The 11,152-nt window shown below is 44.7% G+C and overlaps 1 protein-coding gene and 1 pseudogene across 1 annotated transcript; one reads left to right on the top strand and one right to left on the bottom strand.

The window, feature by feature from the left end:
- On the top strand, positions 2,099 to 2,911 carry Gm18050 (predicted gene, 18050; annotated as a pseudogene).
- Gm4513 (predicted gene 4513) lies at positions 4,161 to 10,210 on the bottom strand. The gene is made up of 3 exons (NM_001324551.1): positions 10,128 to 10,210; positions 6,551 to 6,641; positions 4,161 to 5,503 (listed from the first exon to the last, which is right to left on the bottom strand). The coding sequence occupies exon 3, from the start codon at positions 5,471 to 5,473 to the stop codon at positions 4,568 to 4,570; it is 906 nt and encodes a 301-aa protein (NP_001311480.1). The 5' UTR covers positions 5,474 to 5,503; positions 6,551 to 6,641; positions 10,128 to 10,210; the 3' UTR covers positions 4,161 to 4,567.
- Positions 10,211 to 11,152: the final 942 nt, after the last annotated feature.

An 11,152-nucleotide genomic window follows, 5' to 3' on the forward strand; every position in this document is an offset into this window, starting at 1 on the left:
GTAGCTCTGGGTGTTCTGGAACTCACTCTGTAGACCTGACTGCCCACAAACTCAGAGGGTCACCTGCCTCTACATCTTGAGTGCTAGAATTAAAGGCATCACTGCTGTCTGGCCAAGACAGGGTTTCCCTGTGGAGCCCTGGATGTCATAGAACTAACTTTGTAAACCAGGCTGGCCTGGAACTCAGAAATCAACCTGCTTCAGCCTGTGGATTTCTAGGATTAAAAGCAAGCACCACACTGCCTAGCCACCTAGCATTATCTCTTCTTTTCCTTTTTATTAATTAATTTATTTCCATTTTAAACAATATTTCCTTTCTTAGATTCCCCTCTGCAAACCACCCTTTCCGTGCCCCATTTTTTCCTGTATGAGAATGCTCCACCAACCACTTACGCACTCCTGCCTCACCAATCTAGCATCCCCCTACATTGAGGCATCAAGCTTCTGTAGGACCAAGGTCCTCTCCAACAATTGATGCAAGATAAGGCCATCCTCTGCTACATATGCAGCTGGAAGCATGGATTCCTCCATGTGTACTCTTTCGTTGCACACCTAGCATTTTCAATGTGTGTTCTTGTCCCGCGAGCTATCGTCTCACCAGCAAGAACACACGTGGACAACCGGATCCTTCTGCAGCAATGCTTTATTACGCTAGCTTCAGCATGAAGAGGAAGAGCACGAGTCCCAAAAAGGCACTGCTTATATACACCTCAGTGCGGCTTGTCCACACCTGATTGGCTGCTCTCTCAGCACGCCCCGGGATGGGGAGTGACTTGGCGTGAACACACTCTTGCACATGCGCATATTGCTTGTTTACCAGTTAGGCCAAGCAGGCACAGCAGAAACTGCTTCCCACATGTTCTGGGGTTCAAACTCATCAAGGCAAGCCTGTCACTTACTGGGCTATTTCTCTACCTCCACCTTCTTTTCTTTCCTGCATTACATTTTGTCTTGAGACAGGGTCTCATATAGAGCAGCTGACCTTGAGCTTGCTTTATCTGTTGAAGGTCCTTTTGGAAATAAGGTAACAAATTCAAGAGACTAGTGATAACTGAGTAGTTTTAAATATACAATTCTGCAGAAAGGGAACTTTGGCATACAGAAAAGGCATGAATGGCTAAGGGGCTGATTTGACAACATTTGAGAGTGTTTTTTTTTTAAACGTAGATAGAGAAAGTCCAGTTCTCTCCTCCTATAGGCCTATAGAGCTTGCATCTTGATCCCTATCTCATTGGCCTAGGATAAAAGCCTCAGCCAGTAAAAAAAAAAAAAATGGGACTTGAGAGTGGCCCCCTCCAATTGCTGGCCTCCCTATATGACCCAGATAAGTGATTAGGCCTAACACTTGTAACTTTCTAAAACAAAGAGGGGCTAGCCCGTAGCCTGCATACCTGTAATTTGGATGGACTCTGCTTACCTCATGCAACAAAGCAATCCATGTCTTACACTCCTTATCCTCCTCCAAGAGCTCCAGAGTTCTGAGAAGTCTTGTTTGAGATTATGAAGTGTTTTTTGAGATGCATGAGACAGGTTACAGGATAAGGCTGCTGTTCACAGTTCCCAGCGCATCAAGGTGTGTTTTTACTCAAGATGGGTCTTGTTCATGAGATTGTTGTGATTTTCAGCCTTTCTTTTGGCCTGTGTGTCATTTATTTGTTCTGTCTGCCCAGCATCTCCTGGGACAGCTGCTGTGCTCTTCCAGAGAAGGCTTCAGAGTGCAAGGGACCACAAGCTCTACACAGGCAAGGACTTATTCCAAGGCAGTCACTGGTCACTTCCTGGTATGTCCCCTATGGATGAAGACAAACCAACCCTGGAGGAGGAAGCTGATTTGGGAACAGGTTAGAGATTAGGAACATGTGTCACAGAAAGGACTGATCTTCTTGTGCAAGCAGCCCAAGGGGAACCTGGAAGCTCTGGGGGACTGGGATGTCCTGCTGAGCTAAGCCTCCCTGGCTATTGGTCACCTTTTTTACCCAACCCAAGTGGATGCTGGCCTGAATTTCCTCTCTCCCAGACCAAGGGGAGTGAGAGGTGCTGCCCCATGCCAGTTAAGTAGATGATTTTGTTGTTAAGTTCCAGGCTTGGAGGAAGTAGGCTGGGCTGCCCTGTGTGTGTGCTGAGGGGTGCCACCTAGGGTTTGGGGAAAGCCCTGGACCCACAGCTGGCCTGGTTGTTGTCTCCAGGTTCATTGCTCCTAAGTGCAAGCAGTGACTCAGTGCTGCAGTTACTGAAGGCAGAGATGGCCAAGCAACAGCCTGGCCTGTGAGTGGTGTTTACAGCCCCCTATCTGGACTCTAAGGCCATTGGGCAGCAGTTTCTCTGCTCTGGGCATGAGCTCCCTAAGACTGAGCTGCTGTAAAGCCTGCTGCTCATCAACCATGCAGGTGAGACTCCTTTCCAGACCAGGACTGTGAGCTCTAACTTCAATGCCCTTTGTGTAGGTACAGAGTCATTCCTGAAAATTCCAAAGTCCAATAGGAGAGAGAATGGACTAGTGTTACTATAGGCTTAGCCTTACCTGGTTGTCTAAGGGGAAGAACTGTGGAAAGGGGAAGGAAGGAGAAGAGCACCCTTCTGCTGTGCCATTTTTCCCATCATGTTTACTGTTTGTTTTGTTTTTCAGGAACTAATAGGGACGTTTCCAAAGGCTTTCTGAATGTGAAGGACCTAGCTAAGGTGAACAACAACTTGACTCTGAACCTGACCTCTATGTGCTGCTTGACTTGGGTACCCCGAATGCCTTTCCAGATAGTCCTGGCCTCAGTAAGACTGTGGTTACCAACTCATCTCTGTGTGCACGGCAGCCTTTCAAGGGCTGAAGGCTGTACTGGCATGAATTGCTGCCTGAGACATGGTGTACCAGGTCCTGGCTATTGAGGAACCCAGTGACACGGTGCTGAGCTATTCCCAGTGTAGATGGCTCAGACTGACATTGCTATCCCCACACCTAGCTGGTACCTCTCTGGAGGCTGAGCAAGGTGGAAAGTCTGATCTGTTTTCATTAAAGAATCCAAAGACTATAGTGCCCCTGCCTCTGGTCAGGATTCCTCACTTTGCAAGAACATTACAGAATCCCAAGACGTTGGAGTAGTCGGGCAGAGCCACTCAGCCTTGGGAGTTGCCTAATTAGCAGGTGGGATAAAATATTTATACAAATAAAAATGATAGAGAGTTAAAAATTAAAAACAAAACTCCTTCTCTTTGTTAATGGCAGGCAGCAGCACAGATTTCAGAGACAGTTCATGGTTATCTTCCTTATTTCCTTCCAATGGTGTCACCAGATACAAGGGGAAGTGCTGCAGATGAACCTCACTTGGGTCCTCGATCCAAGGGTGAAACTCGGGGTTCCAGTTATCAGTGGGCAAGGAGTTGGCCTGGATGACAAACAAATACGAACACAAGGGAGTGTGGTATCTGAATGTAATTTGTCAAATTGAGTACCAGACTTTTAATACAGAAGAAAATAGGGGAATTAGGTGACACATCGGCAAGGTACAATGAGGTTACCGGATGCTTAATGACTCTTACACAGAACAGAGAAATGCAAACATAAAAACTGGCAGGAACTGGGCAATAAAACAATTGAGACAAAGTCCTCTCTATCTAAGATCAGCTATATTCTTAGAAGCCAAGTGTTTGAGGTCTTTACACTCTCGAGGCAAGGGCTTTCATGCCCAAGTCATGGTTCTAATTAGGGAGTTCTGCTCTAGCTAACCTTCTCATCAATAATGCAATACTCTAAAACCACAGCCCAATCTACTTCCTAAACCATTGTAAATTCCTGTATATGGGAACAGCTTGGCTTTTATTCTAAGTGATAGTATTGGGGGGACTTTCTACTAATAAGTAATGTAGTATGCCATACATAACTATAATAAGAATTCTAAACTTACATTGTTAAGCTTGCCCTGAGATTTCTAGCTCTATGTAGTAGATAGTAATGCCTGATTTCTTTCACTATCTCTCTTACAATACTAGAGGCAATTCTGAATGTCACTGAATGGGCAATATTTTTACTGAATTCCAAGCCCAGGGCCAGCTCAAGACTAGGGCATTGTTGAAGGCCAGGGAGCAAAGTTCGATTTTGCTTAGATATTGAGCAAGTCATTGCTTGGAGGCACCTATAATAAAACAATACTGAAAGAAAGCACACAGATCCATTCGCAAGGACAAGTTTGGAGCATTTATTATACGGGATGCTATGGTTCCAGGAGACTAAGTTTCCGTGAAACTCTTTGCCTCAGGACTGCTTCCAGGTTTCTAAGCCTGTCAAGTGAGTCACTACTAGAGTGGATGTAGCAGGGTGGCTCCACCTCCATCCCGAGGCTGGCCACCAATAATGGGTTCTTCTCGAATGACAGCAACTTTCTGATGGACAGCCTCTTCTTGTTTGATGGCCTCTTCCTGGGTGAGGTTCTTTTTTCCATGAGGGTCTCTTTCTCCAAGATATCCCCAGAGGAGGATCCTGGAACACCTACACTCTTAGGTGGCTGCAGGGATCCACAGAGCTCCTCTTGGGGACTGCAGGAGGACATATTCCTGTCAGGCTTCTATGTGATGACTCTCATGGTCCTGACAATGCTGTGGCTTGGGGTGCCTGTGAAATCTGTGTGGAAGTAGGTGGTAAACATGCCTCACTGCCCCTGATCATGGGGTGCCTCATGATTTGGTGGATGGTGGGCCTCCTGCTGGGATTGATCATCAGCAGTTCAATGATGACATTGGAAATGTCAATGGAAACATGGGAAGGGATGCTGAAGTTTGCAGAGATGATCTCCTGCTTCAAGTCCACAAATGACCTGCCTTGGAAAGGCAAGTTCCCAGATAACATGAGGAACAGGAGGACCCCTAAACTCCAGATATCTACAGGGGGACCCTCATATTTCACTGCTTGCAAGAGTTCTGGGGCACAGTAGGGCAGTGTGCCACAGAAACCTGCCAGCTTTTGTCCAGGAATCACTTCAGCAGCCAAGCCAAAATCACACAGCTTGGCATTTCCCCTGCAGTCGATCAAGATGTTGCTGGCCTTTATGTCTCTATGGACAATGTGATGGTCATGGCAGTACTGCACCGCATGTACTATCTGAGCAAACAGCCTTCGAGTCTCGCTCTCCTCTAAAGACCCCACTTTGATGATGCGATCTTGTAGCTCTCCCTCTGAGGCATACTCCATCACCAGGTAGGTAATCTCTCTTCTCTGGACCACATGAAACAGCTTGATAATGTTAGGATGGCTAAGTGATTTCATAATCCTGGCTTCCCTGCAGATGGGTGAGGTGTACTCCTTGGTGTTTTGGAGAATTTTTACAGCCACAGAGGTACTTGTGGGGACATGGAAGGCCCGTTTCACCACTGAAAATTTTCCTTCACCCAGTGTGTTCAGCATCTTATAGTTAGTGTCGAAGTTCTCTTCTATTGAGTAGCAGGCCTTCAGATCCTGCTCCATCATCTTCAGATCCTGCTCCATCATCAGGCCCTCTATGACTTGCCTAGAACCAAACTTGCAATGAGAAAGTTAAAAAAAAAAAAAAAAAGAGGAACAAAACAAAAACAAACCATTTAAAATCAGGCTGAAGAGAATTTTTACATTTAAATCTTCTTACCTCCAAAAGACAAGAAAAATGCCAGAAACATGTCAGACAACCTAATCAGGTATTTGGAATGCTTGGGAAGAGAAGAGCAAAGCACCTTCTAAAGCAGTAGACACAAACTATGACATAGATCAGGTTGACAGCAACCAAGTGCAAACTGATAGAACAAAACAAGGGATCACGGACAGTAAGAGCTGCTCATTGGAAAGAACTATCCTCTCCCCTGGTTTCAGCACACACTGAGAGCCAGTGCACCAAGAAAATCAGGTTCTAAAGGAGTGCATAAGACAACAAACAGACACTCCAACACCCACAGTGTCCAGGCTGGAGAGCTGGCTCTGGAGTCCAAAATGTCAGCTACTCCTGTAGAGGACCTGCACTTGGTTCTCAAGACCCAGGTCAGATGGCCCACAATTGCCCTAAGTCCAGCTCTCAATCTTACACCTCTGGCCTCTAAGGCCACTTATACAGCAGACTTATCATCACTACATGCCACTTAAAATACTGATACAAATCTTTCTATATAATGTTATTTATGAACCTTGTTGGTCAGAAGAGGGCATCAGATTCTCTGGAGTAGAACTACAGGCAGTTGTAGTGAGAGCTTCGTTTGGTTTAAAACCTAGGTATGGTACATGAACATGTTATTGCTTTAATTCGGGGTGTTTGACAAGAGGCTCACAACCATCTATAAATCCAGTTCCAGAAAAATCTGACTCCCTCTTCTGACCTCCATAGCAGAGACCAGGGAGGTGGTGCTCAGACACACATGGAGGCAAAATACTCATGCACATTATTGAAGACATAAAATATTCTAACTTATCAAATGTAACTTTAAAAAGTAAAATAGAAGATAATAAAGAACATTGAAAAGTAAACACATAAATCAAGCCAGCAAACACACAAACCATAACCACAAAAGCCTATCATAGTCACCAAAGTGTAGAGAAACTCACTATTTTGGGATCTGAAGCTCCTGAAGTCCAAGTCTAATCGCTCAGCATCATTGAACGCCAGTTGCTTTCCAATCAACTTACAGCTTCTGTCCTGTAATGACAGGAAGCAGCCTCATTCAGAGCTGTAAGTGGACAGGTGTCTATCATTCCTTACAATGGGTCCTGGTGTTGTCAAACCATGAAATTGATCAATGGTGTCCAGGCACAACCCACTGGCTTTCCCCACATTCTGTCTTGAAAGACAGGACGTCTGATTTTGGTCAGTGGGGCAGTAGAGGGCTGGTTACACTCAAATATCTGTCCACAGTGTTGCCCAGTGACCCTTCTTCCTGCTAGGTCCACTGCCCAAGGTTCATAATTTTCCCTAAGCTATGCAAACAGGTAGGAACAATGTTCAAACAACTTGACACTCTGTGGAACTTTTGACACCCCAACTTTAACAAAGAAACTCCCCTTGTTAACAAGGAGTCCTAAGACTGATGATGGGCTCCAGAGCTTTGGTCCTCCCTCAGTTATGGACTCTGGCATTCATTGGCTACAGATGGACAGTGTTCAGCTTTTCACTTAGACCCTAGCCTTTATGACAACTTTGTAATAACTCATGTGTACACTAACAGGATTCAATTATTAATTTTTTTTTAAAACACACATTCATAGGTGCTAAAGGATGGTAGCTATTTACTACATTGGTAGTAAGAACAAAATACTGTTTTCTATGGTAACCCAGGGTTTGAGACTAACACCTGTGAGGTTTAGAGGAAGATGATAGCATTCATCCCATGTTCCCCATTAGGCCTGAGACTTCTCACCAAAGCCCAGGATCCAGAGACAGTAACAATTCCCCTCTGTTTTTCCAAAGGGACAGGAGTTTGTAAGGGAGTTCTGTGAAATGAGAGGTAGACCATCCAAGCAGTAGGCAGCTTTTGTTCCTCAACATGTTTTTGAGTTCTTTGGCCAGTGGGACTCAAGGGCACAGATTTGATTCTTTGCTTCAAAATTACTATTTCCCCCATCTCCTATGCCTGAGAAGACACTAGCTTTCATAGCACATTTGCTCTACTTAAGACAGAAGATACATCATGGGATGACAGCTGCAGACAGAGGGACCCAATTAGGTTCAGGGACAAGCAATTTTATCTTCCACCAAGGAAAGTTCTTCAAGGAAGTACAGTTGTGGCTCCTTTTAGACTTACATTTATTCTGGCCTTGAACCTTTTCAGCTGCCCACTTCCATAAATAGAATCAACAGAATAGGATCTGAGCATTGCCTTTGCTCCTTGCATGGAGTCATGATGTTTGAACTTCCAGGAAGATCAGAAGATAACCAGCCAGGAGGAATCTTTCTGCTAAAGCAGAGACACATTGGTGCCCTTGCTTAAGAGACCATCCAATCCTGTCTGTCAGTCCTCTGAACAGGAGGACTTGATGTGATGTGGCCTCTACTTGGAAAGTAAGGGTGTGAACAAAACAGGGAAACACTGAGGGACTTGGATGGGGCAGGCATAAGAAAGTGTGATGGGGAGGAGAATGTGATCAATGTTCTTCATGTACATGTATGGAAATATCACTGAGAATGAACATGTTGTGTAGTTAACATAAACTAATGTTCCAAAATAGTGAAAGGAATATAGCCATGTAAAATAGGACATTTTAAAACAAAGTCAAAAAACTAAAGAACAAAGAAGATATAATTTCTTCCAATCATACTTCGAACCAACAAAGGACTGGAAGAGAGAGTTAGTACAAAAGCAGAAAACAGAAACTTCGGGATGACAAGATGACTTAGTGGGTAAGAGGACTCTTCTGAAGGCCCTGAGTTCAAATCCCAGCAATCACATGGTGACTCACAACCCCCTGTAATGAGATCTGATGCCCTCTTCTGGTGCATCTGAAGTCAGCTACACTGTACTTATGTATAATAATAAATAAATCCTTGGACCAGTATGAGCAGGGATGAGAGTGTGGGGCTGACCAGAGTGAGCAGAGGTCCTAAAAATTCAATTTACAGCAACCACATGAAGGCTCATAACTATTTTTATAGCTACAGTGCACTCACAAATATAAAATAAATACACCTTTAAAAAACAAACAAACAAGCAAACAAACAACCCAGTAACCTCTAAACTGAAACCTAAGGATTTAAAAGAAAACTCACTATGTTCAGATTCAACAATACATGAAGATCCAAGCGCAGTGGTTCAACAGTCTAGAACTCCAAATGCTCTCTACCAACCAACAGCTACTTCAGTCACTGTAAGGACAGGAGGCAGCCTTAGCCAGAGCTTAAGTGGGCAGGTCAATGACCTCCCAATAGCTCCTTTTGAGGTCAGAGGTAAAATGGAACAATGATGGTAGGGCACAGTTCACTGGTTTCTTTCACATTCTGTCCTCAGGACAGGAAAGGCTGGTTAGTGGGGCAGTAGAAACACCTGAAGAAGGTTACACCTAGTTAGCAGTCCCTAGATCCCTTATTGTGAGGAATTTGACCATGAAAGTTAGCCTGGCCTTCAGTTGGGCTAAGGCTAGAAGCCCAGAGACCTTGAAGGGATAGTAGGAACTTTGCCTGCAGCAGGCACCTGGCCCTTGTCACTAGATGCAGGCCCTTATAGATTTGTGTTTATCAGTAAAGTAAGGGCAATGCCCAAAGCCCTTCCACATGTAGCCTAAACATCTCAGACCAAGTTAATAGGAAAAGAGATGTAACCGGTGGTCACTTAGACTCAAGACAGATCTCCATTCTAATGAGGTACCTAGAGGCCTTGAGTTCTTAGCCAATAAGCTTTCCTTCTCAGACATTCCTCCCAGCAAATGGTATTTAATCTCAGGCCCATCCTGAGAAGTGGGGTATGGTTTTACTCATTCAATTTCTGCCATGACAATAAATACCTTAACACCATGGACTGCCTCTTTTCATTGGGATCCACTGTGGGGAGCCACAGAGATGGCCCTTGCCTATAGAGCCACTGTCTAATTTCCTGTAGAAGGTCTATTTGCATTCTCAACCACAACTGCCACCAAGCCAAGTTGGCCTCTCTCAAGCCAAGGACTCTCCACAAGGGACCAGCCAGAGCTCTCCCCTTTCCCACGCACAGCCCAGGGCTAGCTCCATCCCACAGGCCCAGATTCTGTTCTCAGATCTTCCTCTATTTGCAGAGGTGCTGGAGTGTTCAAGAATTTGGGAACTCCATGGCTCTAGCCTCTTCTCAGGCCCAGGGACCTTCAAGCCAGCTGTGACTGCCACGCACCTCAGACTGTAGTTTCCCACAGCCCAATAGCCACGCAGCAATGGCATAGGACTAGCACAAACTCCCTTTGTCCTACCTTCTCAAGCAGCCGATCCCTGTGTTAGAGTGGACACAGGACTCACAACCCTACCCCCTATGACCAACTCTATCTGCCAGGCTATATTTTCAAGATTTTTGGCAACTGGACCAACAGGGCCACATGCTAGGGACGAATGTTCAAACTCAGGACCCTTTCTTGGATAGTTGATATCTGTATTGCTTAGGGAATCTCTAGAGTTACAGAACATATGGAATGTCTTTCTATATTGAAGTAATTCATTATGGCAACTTACAGTCTGTAGTCTAACTTCCCAACAGTGGTCAGCTGTGAATGGGAAGTCCAAGAATCTAGTAGTTGCTCAGTCCCACGAGGCTAGTTGTTTCAGCTGGTCTTCTGTTGAAGTAGATTCCAACAGGTACGCTGGCAAGTAAATGCAAATGGTTAAAAAGAGTGAATCTTCCTTCTTCCACCGTCCTTATATAGGTCGCCCTCAGAAGGTGTGGCCAAGATTAAAGGTGTGTACTACAATCCCTGGAACAGGGATTTATCTCAGGCTGACCTTGAACTCAGAGATCTCTTGGCTTTAGTCTCCTGGGATTAAAGGTGTGTACTATCTTGCCTTAGCCTAATCTTTTCGTAGTCACTTTGCATCAAGATCTCCATGCCAAGATCCAGGTCAGAAACTTGTGTCTTCCAGCCTCAAGATCTGGATCATAGGTGAGCCCTCCAATTCTGGATTTTGGTTTATTCCAGATATAGTCAACGTGGCCACCAGGAATAGCCATTACCATATCCAAACCCCCATAAAGACCCTTCCCACTTTCATAATACTAAGTGAAGTCATCTGAATCCCACCAGGCTGCAGACTGCTATCCTTCACTGGGTGTGAAACAAAACAAAAACAAAAAACCCTCCTGCATATGATAACCCACTCAGATAAATCTTACATGTTCCAGTATATGTGGATATTACCTGTGAATCAATGTTAAACTAGCTACAATCAATAGAACCACAGAAATTGGATACAGAGTAAGAGACAAGGGGGGTACATGTAGATCTTGTTAGGAAAGAGAAATAGAATAGCTATCATTGAAGGGGGACTGGAATGGAAGATCAAGTGGGGAAGTGGAGGGGAGAGACAGCTAACATAAGGGCCATTTGAGGGGTAGTATGGAAACCTGTACAACAGAAGCTTCCTAAAATATATTCATATATAAGTGTGCTCTAAATGAAATTATTAAATAATGGGAGAGATAGAGCCTCACTTGCCATCTCTTCTCACTAAATGAAGTTTCCAGTCCTGGGATTAGGTTATAT

This window comes from Mus musculus, chromosome 7 (genome assembly GCF_000001635.26).
Source record: "Mus musculus strain C57BL/6J chromosome 7, GRCm38.p6 C57BL/6J".
Lineage (NCBI taxonomy): Eukaryota > Metazoa > Chordata > Mammalia > Rodentia > Muridae > Mus > Mus musculus.